This window comes from Corvus brachyrhynchos, unplaced genomic scaffold (genome assembly GCF_000691975.1).
Source record: "Corvus brachyrhynchos isolate BGI_N302 unplaced genomic scaffold, ASM69197v1 scaffold14, whole genome shotgun sequence".
Taxonomy (NCBI): domain Eukaryota; kingdom Metazoa; phylum Chordata; class Aves; order Passeriformes; family Corvidae; genus Corvus; species Corvus brachyrhynchos.
Window position 1 is genome coordinate 23263059 of NW_008239110.1, and position 12474 is coordinate 23275532.

Consider the following 12474-nt stretch of genomic DNA (forward strand, 5'->3'; position numbering starts at 1 on the left):
GGAAAGAGTAAAGAAAAAGTCTTTGTTACATGTTTACTGACAGTTCTTGAGGTTTTTTACCTGTCTGGTTTTCTGTGACTTCTACAGCAGCATTTTTAGTCTCCATTTACTCATCTCTTCTTTTCATTGATGCTTTACATTATGAACTCTTCACACATTTTTTCAGTCTTTTTTTATTTGCTTCAGGTTTTGTTCTCAGATCCTGAAAAATTAATCAAAACTGGATTTCTCCTGGCATTGTGATAACTGCTAACCTGTAGTAAGGTTGGTGTCACAGCTAGGCTGAATTAACACTTAGCTGCTTCTGAAAGTGTTATTTCATCCCTTCTCTGACAGAGTGTTCTCACTGCTTCACGTGGGCCAGCTTTGGTGTTTGCCTGATGAGGTGATCTGAGGAGATAGGCAAAAGAAAGCCATCAGTTTTTAAGTTAATCTGGCTCTATCAACCTACTCCCTGGAGGGTAAAATGAATACCAGGCTTGGCCTAAGAATGGAGAGCCATGAGCACACAGGCAAAAGGCTATTCACAGGACTGCTGAAAGGGTAGAAACTGGGCCATCTGTTCTAGCAGTAGTTCTTAATTAGGTAGATACAAGGTACAGCTGTAAAATCAAGAAGGCAAATATCTTGCTGGTTTTGCTTAAACTTGAGTGTAGGAGGATGATAAATCACAATGTTCTATCCATAGGGTGCTTCAGCTTTCTTCTTCCCTCATAACGAGTTCTAATACACTTTTATAAACAAGAGTTTGTATTACCCATGTTTTAATTCTCTGCGTTTGCCTCAAATATTTTTACATTAACCTTGTCACAAATGTTTGAATACAGTAATATGTTAACTATCCAGAACTGCAGTCATCACCTCTAAATAGTCTGTTCTTCATAACAAGAAATTGCATTTCTATTTGCTCTGCATTTTAAGTTCATGAGGGTTAGAATTCCAGTTTTTCTCAGCATCAGTAGTTTTTCATTTATTGGTGAAGTTAAATCTTAATTTTGCTGCCAACATTGTCCAAGTCAAGTAGAGATGTCAGAGCTTCCTTTACAAAATCATTGGTTCAGTTGCCAGGCATCTGGAATGCTGGAGGTGAACCTTAAGACACTGTGTTACTTCTTCATTAATACTTAAGTTGTCTTTTTCTAAGGAAGAAGAAACAGCCCCACATTTGATAGGTTTTATATTTCTTCACAGCATTTGAAGTTTCTGCTTAGCATTTGTCTCTTCATTCTGCCCAGGTTGGCAGTTTTCTCCTGCATTAATAACTAAGCAGAGCAGCTCACAAGCTGTAAGGCTGTTGTCTCTAAATTGCATTTACGTATTTGTGTTCTGCTGAGTAGAATAATGTCTCACTTTTTCATATACTGTTTTGTGGCCCATGTCACATGCCTTTCTACTTTATGACTGAGAAAAATGAGAAAATGAGAAAAATTTATTTATCATAAGATTCATGTAAACCTTTTAGTATGTCTCTTTTTTCTTTGGAGTTGATTCCAATTTAATGCTGTAGTAGTGTTTTTAATATCTGGCCTTTCTGGTCCATTTCTCCTTTATAAACATCTTAGGTAGTTACTTAGCTTCACAATGATTAGTAAGGTATTTTTTGAGAAAGCAGAGCCTTTCAGTTCACCAGGAAAGTTTGAAGATGGAAATTGAAGTGGACCAACAAGTAGGTTAAAAACACCAAGTCAGTCTTCAGTAAGTAGTGTGGGTACATACAGGAATGTGTGTTTATAGATAGAGAAGTTGTGTGTATGTGTGTGGTTTTGTCTGCATTTATCCAAATCCATCAAATAGATGTCTGCATAGATCTAAATGTTGCTTCATGACTAGAAACTGAGCTTTATATCAATATAATTCATTTCTTACTGTGTCAGCATAGAAGAGAATGAATGTGTATATACGTAATTAATCTTCCAAGACATGTAATGTATTTTTTTAGCAGTAGGGTACAAAAGTACCCTAGGATTCTGCTCATTAAAATGGCTCTGTAGCTGTGTTTCTTTGTGGTGTTGTTTGCTTATGTGTTGTATATATGAATGAATTTAAATGATGTAGAGTGTTTATCAGGATATGAGGGCTTATTCAGAAGCATGGATTTAAAGACAAGCACTTTTAAAATGCAATGTCAATTTATTTTGGGAAAACAACTGTAGTGCACTGAGAAAAGGTAGTATCACCTACCCAGAGTGTTTAGTTCTTGGTATTCTTAGCAGTACTCACTCAGTCAAAGTATTCTGAAGCCTTATCCTAAGAAAGTTTAGTAACTTCACCTTGAATAGCCCTGTTGAAATTTGAAACAGATTTATGGCAGAAACATGTGGTCCAAACAGCTGTCATGCAAAATTATTTTTAAAAAACCCTGAAAGTCTGGTGAACTCAGAAATCCGTTGTGCATGTTGTTTTGACTTTTTTTAATGAAGATAATACTAAATACATCCTTCAAGAAAAACCTCAAATGTAGGTCTTTAACATAAATCCATAACTAAAACAAGCTGGTGCACTTGGTCAGATGTGCCTTTTTAACACAGGGCTTAAAGGACTTCGGATTTATAGCTCGCTTTTCCTGTGGAATTACAAATAGTTTGATAGTACGTCAGTGGAGGCATAAAAGTCACAGAAAACAAACCAGGATTTGGACAAGGATCAGAGAGTGAAAGAAAGAGTCAGCATGAATGCATCTGTCTTATGATCTTGGATTTGATGAAAAAAACCCTTAAAATTCTGTCAGTGTAATCCCTCCAAAGTAAAGTTAGGAAATGCAAGTTTGTTTCCTGGCAATAGCTCTGTTTCCATTACCCAGAATACTGGGACATGGAGGGTGGATCCAGGCTGCCTGAGGAGAAGCAGAGTAAACCATTCCCTCTGCTGCTTTCCAGCACTGAGGCATTTCCCCCATGTTGGGGACACTTGTTTCTGATCCACCCTGGCCTTTTCCTATCTCACGAACAAGTTCTCTCGCAGAGACAAAGGGAAACAGTTTCTCTTAGTAAAAAGGAGACGGAGCCTATCGTGCAAAGGGTAACAGAGGATGCAGGTTACATCAACCAGTTTTTATACCATGTGTTTAAATTTTAACATTTGAAAAATGTTTGCTGTGAATCATTTTTAATGATCTTGTATGACAGTGTCAACTCCAAGTGGAAAAATAGGTGGTCTAGAATGAAGAATATCTCGAGCGAAGCAATAAAAGGAAGTGGGAAGGTGTAAATATTTCATGCTCTGTAATGGATGGATGATATGATAGTAGGCATAAGTCGGAGGTGTGATCATGACAGATGTAAAGGAAAGAACCTCAGAAATTCCAATTTTGAGTAGAAGATGCACTGAAGAAAAAGAAACAACCTTGTTTTGAAAAAATCATATACAACTGAGTTGCTAATGCTCCTTGTGACAATGGATAAATACATGCTTGCTGGTCTGACTGCACACTTTGTCACAGTAAGGCTGTTAGTTTAACAGGAACTCACCTCAGCCATGCTTTGATTTCTGTAAAAACTATAAGGTTTCATTAAAGTACTCCTTCTTTTCTTTTCTACATTTTGTTCCTTTCTAAATAAGAACTTCTCTGTGGCTACTTTGCAAATTCCAGTTAAATCATGCATTTTAATATAGTATTCAGAGAGCATTTTTTCAAATAAACAGCATTTTATTAATTGTTTTCCATTTTTTTTTCTTCTGCCTCTCATTTCAGAACGGTTTGATCACCACTGTCCCTGGGTAGGCAACTGTGTGGGGAAAAGAAACTACAGATTTTTTTATATGTTTATTTTATCTCTGTCCTTTCTGACAGTCTTTATATTTGCATTCGTTATCACCCACGTCATCCTTCGTAAGTATGCTGGTGAAATCAGATTACGTATGTAGCCATTTGCTTGAGTTTTTTAAGTTAATATTTTGATCATTCAGGGTTTATTTATTTGTTTATTTGTTTATTTGCCTTTTTCTGGAGCTTCACGATCCCCAGTGAGTCCCATTCTGGTCTATAATAGGCCCTGGTCATAGTAGCCGTTGGCCTTGCACTGGCTTTATCTTAATGCAGTCTTAATTTTTCAAATTTTTTTTTATCCTTTTATGGATGATTTAGTGAAAAAGCATCACATACACTGTATGTTGAAGTATACAGGTAGTATCATTTCCCTAAAGAACTTGGTGTGCTTTTTTAACTGTAAGCATGGGTCACTTGCCATCCAGACAAAGAGGTAAATTGCTAGAAAATAGACTGGAGCTATACTTTTTGTAGTTTGCTGTTTAGTTTTACACCATTCTCAACCCTATTTCTAACGCGTTATTTTCATTTGTGTAGACATTCTGAGAATAACCAATTCATAATGGAGTGAATCAGAAATATTCATGAGCTTGAGACTGATTTTTATTTGTATTCTGGATTGTGTTTGAGGTCAAAACTCTTTTGGGTACTGTCTTTTCTTTCTATACCCCTAACTAATTTTGCTGACTCCTATATGATGATGATGGTGACATTTATGGTGACAGGTTACATGACTTGTCTTTAAAGACCTGCAGTATGTTGGGTTTTTTTGACCCACTATCACTAGAAGAGTGGGGTTTTTTCACTAATTATATAGGATATTACCATAAAGAGTGCTTCTTTAACCATTTGGGAAATGTGATCTGTTTATTTTTTTGTATTTTTATTACAACAGAAACCTGATAGAAATAATAATTTCAGTATAAAACATTTATAAAGCTAACTTGATAATGGTAATATTCAGAGAATGTTTTACTGGAAAAAATATGTCAGATTGTGCTCAATTTTCTAAATTGTTTACAACATGCAGGGAAAATTATTTTAAAGAGCAGAATTCCTGCTCTTATTTGTTCTTCACAAAACTATGATGCAAGCACTGAGAAGCTCTCCTATAGCTCGGAATCTAGCTCATAGCTTAGAGCTGCAGTCCCTAATTTTGAGGGTGTCTGAATGAACAACTTGTTCTCACTACCAGCTACAGCATTTCTAATAGCAGTTGGAAAAAGCAGAGATAAGATGTACATACTGTTTAAAAGAGGAAAATTATTGGAAAAAGAACACTTGCCATTAGTATTTAAGTGCTTGTTATTTATCTGGGCATACATGAGTATATACATACCCACCTTTTACATTTAAGAAGAAAGACACATGGGTTTTTCTGCAATCTTTGCTAGAGTTCAGTGGTTGAAAACATTCCTAGTCTGACAACTATTTTAAAGATATTTTTGACACTAACCTATCTTCATTTCACAAGGACTTCAGTGCTTTTCTCTTTAGTTTTCAGTATATCAATTATCAATATAATGTCAGTATTTCATGTTCTGTATGTCAAGTAGATTTATCTAGTGGATTTCAAATTTACAGTGTCCATACCTAACTCTTAAGTAGACAAAGAGTGTAATGAATTGTGCCTGTGTGTGGTTGAGAAGCATTTAAGTGTTGTGTAGGTGTTACAGATTACATATAGTAAATGTTAAATGCTGAATTGCCTGTCAGCTGCAAAATATTCTTGTCATGGAGGTTCATTTACCTAGAATGAGATAGGGAAAAACATCCTTAAGCTCTAAAGATTGGTCAGTCCTCAAAGGCAGTGGGAGCAGATATGAAATGTGATTAGTTTCTTGATGTTTAATTGATACACTGGAGCTTCAAACCCAGCTTTCAGATTTGTTTGCTATAGTCTTGACAGTGTCCAAAAGAGAGTTCTTTACAAATAAAGTTTTCTTATCACTCCACTCTCTCTGTGCCTACCATACCTGTAGAAGTCTTCTCATCTACCTTTCTAACAGTTACCACTCAACAATTTGTGTTCTGTTTTTTAGCTCTGCAGTTCTTTAACTGATTCTAACTGTTAAGCAGGATTCTCAGTTACTTAATCTGAACCTTTGCGCTTGGCATAGACTGCTTTTTGTTAGTGTGGCTGAAGAAAGTCTTGGTTTTTAGACCTTACACTATGACCTTCTTATAATATTTCAAAGTCATACATAAGTCCTGGTAAAATTATTTTATTATAATGCCTCTTGATTTAGACAAATTTTTAAAATTTGTATTTTTTTATAATACATCTTGCAAGCTGGCATTTTATAAATTTTGGTGGGCCTAAGTGGTGATGAGGTATAAGATACATCTTTTTGTTTTCTGTGGCCTTCTGAGGCATACATTGGAAATTTGTTCTTTCCTGGTTTCAGAATATGTGTACATAACATTATTGAAGATAATAAAACTAATTTGTAAATCAGTTACTGAAGATATTGTCTTGCAAGATTGTCTTCTGTCTCACCAAGCTCAACACATTTCCAGTAGTAGTTTCTGTCTCCACTGTTACTCATCTCTGTTTGAGGCATCAATATTTCAACCTTCCTCTTGTGATGTTTTGGGAACTGCTTGGAAGGGTGTGACAAGCAGTAGAGTATAGAAATCACACCTATCTGCTGCCATTGCCATTAAGGATCCAAAAAATAGTAAGAAGGCAGGGGAAGTTCCATTAGTCTTGTACCTTGAGACTAAGAACCAATTATAAGAGTTTGAAAAGGCTTAGAAATACAAGGTAAGTAACTTCACTTTTAACGATAAGCAGTAAAATTGGCCGGATAGGTCTAGAGAATAATATTTATTCTGATCAAGACAAGATTCTTCTCTCCATACAGATCTTCAGATGAATTTAGCTAAGTGGAAAATTTTTACTGTGGGGAAAACTTCCAGCCGGATGCATTTAAATCATTTATGGTATACAGTGAAGTTCAAACTGTGTGCCTATAGCTACGTCACATTAAGTCAGTTTCTACAACAAATTCACTTGTTGCAATCAGCAAATTGTCAACTCACCCTTTTTGATTAATATCTCGTGTTTATGGAACCCAAGTGCTTTTGTACTCTGCATGCTTCTGCATTTCTAGTTGATGGGCTCATGCTTCTTTTGGGCCATTTTCCACTACTAGATTGTCTTTTATTTGCCCAGAGGCAACAGTTACCTATTAGAAACATCTTCTATGTAGGTGCAGTAGAAGCAGAATTACAATCAAGAAAGCTTTGCTTCCAAAACAAAGGATGGAAAATTGAGAATTTGAGTTTATAGAATAAATTTTCCAAGCCAAAAAGTTACTTTGAAAGATAGTATTTCAGAATGAAACAGGAGGTTGTGATTTTTTGTTTCCATATTAGGTCTGAAAAGAACTGGGGTAATCAGAAATCTTGTTCATGGGAAAGTATGTGTGCATCAATTTGGTATGACTGAGAAAATACCCTGCAGATGCTAAACCTGATAACTTACCCAAGGGCTTTTTTGATGCTGTTGTTGCTGAGCAACATATTCTCAGATTCACGTTAGTAAATCTATTCTATGATTATTTGGTTATTTTCAAATATAAGTTGTTTTAACTATAGTGAAAACAGCCTGTAGTCCAGTTTCTTACTTGACTGGTAATTTTGGGTTCTATTTCTACAGGTTCTCAACAAACAGGGTTTCTCAATGCTCTGAAGGACAGTCCTGCAAGATATCCTTTCAGTGAAATATATTGTAGATTATGTTAGCAAATAGCATCTGAGATGTGGTTTTGCTTGTTTTCTTGCTATTATTGAATGCGTGCTTTTAGGCTTTATCAGTTAACGACTTCATCACTTCCTGCACAATAGGATTTCTGGCCACATGTTGGAGGTAGGAAAGAGGCTACAGCCTGGAGTGGTTTTTATTCTTCATGTTTTGCAAAGCAGTACTCTTGACAAAGATCTGTATTTTCCATGTCCATGAAAAATGCTTCACATTTTGTGATGGAATTCATAAATACATTTTGCACTATACGTGTGCTGTGGTTTCACTACAAGTGTTCAAGAATTGTTCTGCTTTTACAGCCGAAGGCATCCAAAATGGCTGATTCTTTTCAGGAGGGAAAAAGTAGATTTTGGAACAACAGAAACAACATGCTTTCTGTGAAGAATTAGATTTCTGAAACTATTCTTATGTTTTTAGAGAAGTCATTTTCAAATAACAACTTGTGTTAAGTTACATATCAGTATGTAACTTGCCTGCACAGGGACTACTACTGTTGTTCAGCCGGGAAAAGACAAGGCTCTCATTGTGGTCTGTCAGTATATGAAGAGGACTCATAAGAAAAACAGAGAGACTTCTTAACAGGGCCTGTAGTGACAGAACAACGTTTTAAGCTGAAAGAGAGCAGGTATAGATTTGCCATAACAAAGTTTCTACAATGAGGGTGGTGAGACATGTGAACAGGCTACCCAGAGTTTTGGTCGATGCCCCATCTCTGGAAATGTTCATGGCCAGGCTGGATGGTGCTCTGAGCATCTGGTCTAGTGGAAGGTGTTCCTGCCCATGGCAGAGGGTTGGAACTATATTACCTTTAAGGTCCCTTCCAACCCAAACCATTCTGTGGTTCTATTCTGTAAATGCTCCATGCACTTTTTATCACTTCATGGGAGTGCTCTGTATATTTTCTAGTGAGTGAGAATGGAGTCAGAAAGCAGCTAAAGTAATGAGAAAATGGGAAGCTGATGAAACTACTGGTTAGTTTCTGTACAGACAGTAAGCTTCCCATTCCTTATGTATATGTTGTGAATGGTTCCTGTCTGAATAAACAGTTTTCACCTCTCACAAAGACGCTATAAAAAGAATTCTTTCCCATTTGTCCATTGTGCCTCACACAGTTTGCCTTTCCACACACAGGTAGGGAGAAAAAACTGTCATTCATAGTTGTGCATTGAGACCTCTTCCCAGGTAATTTTCCCAAGTGTCAAATTCTGCAGATACATTTTTTGGTGTGCTTGTATTCATCAGGTAGAATCACTGAGCTGTAAACTTCCTTTTTAAAAAAGCCATGTTCAGATTTTTTTGCACAAATAATTTTAAAAAGCACAAACAAAGGGTTCTAAATAGCACAATAGCTTCCAATTAAAACAATTACAGTCAATTCTTACAAAAGATAATTCAAACTATTTTCAAACTGAGAATAGCTTTCAGTTGTCCTTAAATCAAAAGGTAATTGCTTATGCATTTGAGGATTTTTGTACAGAAACAATGGCCTGATAATTCGTAATTTGTGTTCAGAGATGTGCTGCTTTAAAGGGCTCAGTAGCACATCTTACAGAAATACCTGGCTTGATAGTGATACATTGGATAATTTAAAAGCTTGGTTACAGTTAATAACAGTAAAAAATTAAATTGTCCAAATAGTATTGGGAATGCTGCTTTGGAGACAGTCAATTTAGGCACAGAGAACATTGCCATTTCAGTCTTTGCTAACAACCCTGTGTGAGATACTAAGGGAAAATCATACTATATTATGCTAGTAAGATACTATACCATAGTAGGCTAGAAGGTTATACTTCGTTGATGAAGGTTATACTTTTTTTGTGTGTTTGTTTTTTAGTTAATGGACTCAGGTTGAATTAGTGGATTCTTGTTAATTTGACATAAACTACCTCTGCTGTTCTCAAGTTCTTTTTGGATCATGGTGCTGGGAACTGAAAAATGTCCCTTCCTGTGGGGAACTGATAGAGGTCTTGAACTGAAAGGAGTTCCCTTTTGTTTTTTTCCATAGGAATTACCATGTGGAGGGAGAAACTCACTTTTCAGTACCCTCTTGAGTGTAGTTGTGGTGAGGAACATCGTTAGTGATATGTTGCAGGGAGCCCTTTTCCCTCTAAGGTTCTTCTTTTCTAACCTGATGATCTTCCTCCTGGTGTATAGATTCTACCCAACACTGCTCATCTGCAGCCTTCCTTACTATTTCTACTCTCTCAAAGCCCAGTTTGTATTGTGCGTGATGTTTTGGGCTGTTTCCTTCTTTGACACGTTTTGGAACCCTCTGCCAACAGTCAACTTCCTTATCTATTATCCCTTGTATTCGGTGCTTTAGCTGTGGCTGTGGCAGAGAGTCAGAATCAGAGTTCCTGTCTATTGTGTTGCTTTGACTTCACACAGCCTGAGGAGGAAATGAGAGACAGAGAGTAGTGAACCTGCTGCTCAGCAGAGCACTTTGGTCATCCTGCTGCTTTTGGAGCAGATTTTCTCAGAGTGCAAATGGCTCTTTTCTGGCTTTAAACCACTCTGATTGAAATGGATTCTAGGGAAAATTATACAGACACTTCATGTATCTCCCAATTCATTAGGGGTGAGCAGCCCTGCAACACAAAACTCTTCACTTTTAACTAATATTAGGATTTTTTATTGCAAAAATTTATGTCCATCCATGCCATTTCCAGGCTGTGTGTCTGTGTGTCCTATTTCTCTTCTTTTGATAGGTTCAGTGATAAGGGTGGTTGTGTTTTTTTTTCCTTGTTCTGGAAAATTTTGAGTTGATGTTGTCTTGGAAACTGCCTTCACTAAAGGTTGATATGGTTAATATACAGATTATTTTTATCCTATTCTTTTCTCATAATTTTTCTCCTAGTGATAAATTTTATGTATTTTTCTAGGAACCAGAGCCTTTTGTTCTGTTGATTTGTGTTATCCCCCCAAAAAAACAACCCCCAAATTATTGAAGTGTTGTAGAAAATAGCATTCTCAAAGCAGATATATTCTTAGTCCATGGCTATTTCATGTAAATAAATAACAGCTATTGAAGGAAGCCTTCTATAGAAAGTTTGGAAAGTTCCTCTTTATGTTCAGTTATACAAAAGTTTAGAAGCAACTTTATTGTCTTATTTCTGAGACGATGACTCCTTTAGAGTTAAAGGAATTATGTAAACTATAGTGAGTATGCAATGTTGAGTGCTGACTGATTTTCCTAGTATACCAACCCGTGCATGTGCACAGCTTTGCTGCTCCCCTGGAGGTGAGGGTGCTCCTGCTGGACGTGTCCCTGTGCTGTTCCCTGTGAGTCACACGTGAGAGCACCCCGTGAGCTCCCAGCCCTGTATCTCGGGTGTGCAGCCCTATGCACTGCACCTCATACCGACGGCCTGCTGGCTGGACACACGCTCCTGGCAGCGTTGGGCAGGGGTGGTGCTGTGTCTGAGCTAGGCAGATGCCGGCAGAGTTGCTTGTGGCTGTACCAAATGAAGTTTGTTCTGCTGCTGCTCTCACTTGTGTGGGGATAGTAGTTTTCTGCCATTTTTTGTGATTTGCTCAATTCGGGCTGATGCCTGCATTAAAAATCTACTTGTAATTCCTCAGAGAGTATTCTAATAGCCACACTGTGAGTTGGGAGTTCATAGTCTTCCTCTTTAAGATAAGTTTTGGGCAAACGCTGCTGAATTTTGAATATTCAACCCCACCCCAACTATTACACTTACAGGTTTAACAGCAGTTCTTTTCCAGGTGATTTGCCAAGTCTGGGCCGATCAGGTACCCCACAGTTGTAAAGTAGAATATATCCAGTTATTAGAGGGACTTGAGAGAGCACGTGGGTTTTATTTGGACTAGTGGACTTTATGCTAGTGTTGGAATGCCTATCAACATCTTAACTTCATTAACATAAGAAAGCAGAGTCTGGCATTTAGAACATAAGACTGAGATCCAGCTTACTCACATTGTGGAGTAAATATTTGTAAAAAACATCTCTGTTCAGTTTTTGGTATTCAGCTAGCCTTGGGTTACCTCTCTTGTGTTTTGTCTTCCCCTCACCCCATCAGAACTGTTACTTACTTTTACTTATCAATAGACCTGTCTGAATGCAAGTGTGATGACTTTTACAAGATAAATATGAAAATTTAAATTTCAGCAAGTAAGATCAGAACTCACCAGTAGTTTTTAGCCTTTTTCAATCTACAAAACCTTAAATATTTGCTGGCGTAGATCCTGTTCAGTGGTCTGTACAATAAAGCCTACTGACAATAGGTCTCCTTTTGAGTTTATTTTTGCTGACCCCTTTGAAGTACCCCAGAGATCGCAAAGGACTTGTGGACTACTCTGAATTTTGTGATTTTAACTACTTGTTACTGGATTTTTTTTTTCCCATTTCCATATATTTCCTTGACTTTCAATTACTGTGCTGGAAGCTGTGGTGTGTTTTTTCTCAGTATGGTCCATTGTTGGCCTCTCAGGTTTTCATACGTATTTGATCAGCTCCAATCAAACAACAAATGAAGATGTAAGTTTGTAGTATATTTTGACATACACATTTCTAAATAGTAATTAGGAGGTTTTTCTCAAGTCAGACCTGTCTGCATAATTTTGTGAATACCTCAGTAGGAAAGAAGGAAAGTAATATGGTCATACTTGATTCAAAAGAGCAGATGAAATGTTTTTGACTATATTTGTTGTGGCTTGAAGATGTGCTCATTATGTACCTAGTATGTCCATTATGGTTTATACATATAGGATCTCTATCTTGAAATAGGAAAATACAGGAGAGAGGAGACAAACAAACAAGTGTATTTTATACAGTAGGAAATTAATAAATATTTTTCAATATCTCCTTTTCATTGGGAATGATAAATATTCTTTGACTCAAAAATTGCTTACTGTAAAACTTGAAGTGTATTGCATTCTCTAAACAAAAATTTTATCCTTTATTTTATCTTACCTTACC

At 36.8% G+C, this 12474-nt stretch overlaps 1 protein-coding gene across 5 annotated transcripts in view; it reads left to right on the forward strand.

The window, feature by feature from the left end:
* Positions 1-12474, forward strand: part of ZDHHC14 (zinc finger DHHC-type containing 14) — a 97046-nt gene that overhangs the window by 70279 nt on the left and 14293 nt on the right. For 4 of the 5 annotated variants that reach the window (XM_008637894.2, XM_017739593.1, XM_008637895.2 and 1 more), the window contains exons 4-6: positions 3692-3829; positions 7431-7479; positions 11931-12033. In XM_008637894.2, the coding sequence (XP_008636116.1) occupies positions 3692-3829; positions 7431-7479; positions 11931-12033 (290 nt within the window). The remainder of the gene's footprint in view (positions 1-3691; positions 3830-7430; positions 7480-11930; positions 12034-12474) is intronic. The other variant, XM_017739595.1, reaches the window with a different exon arrangement.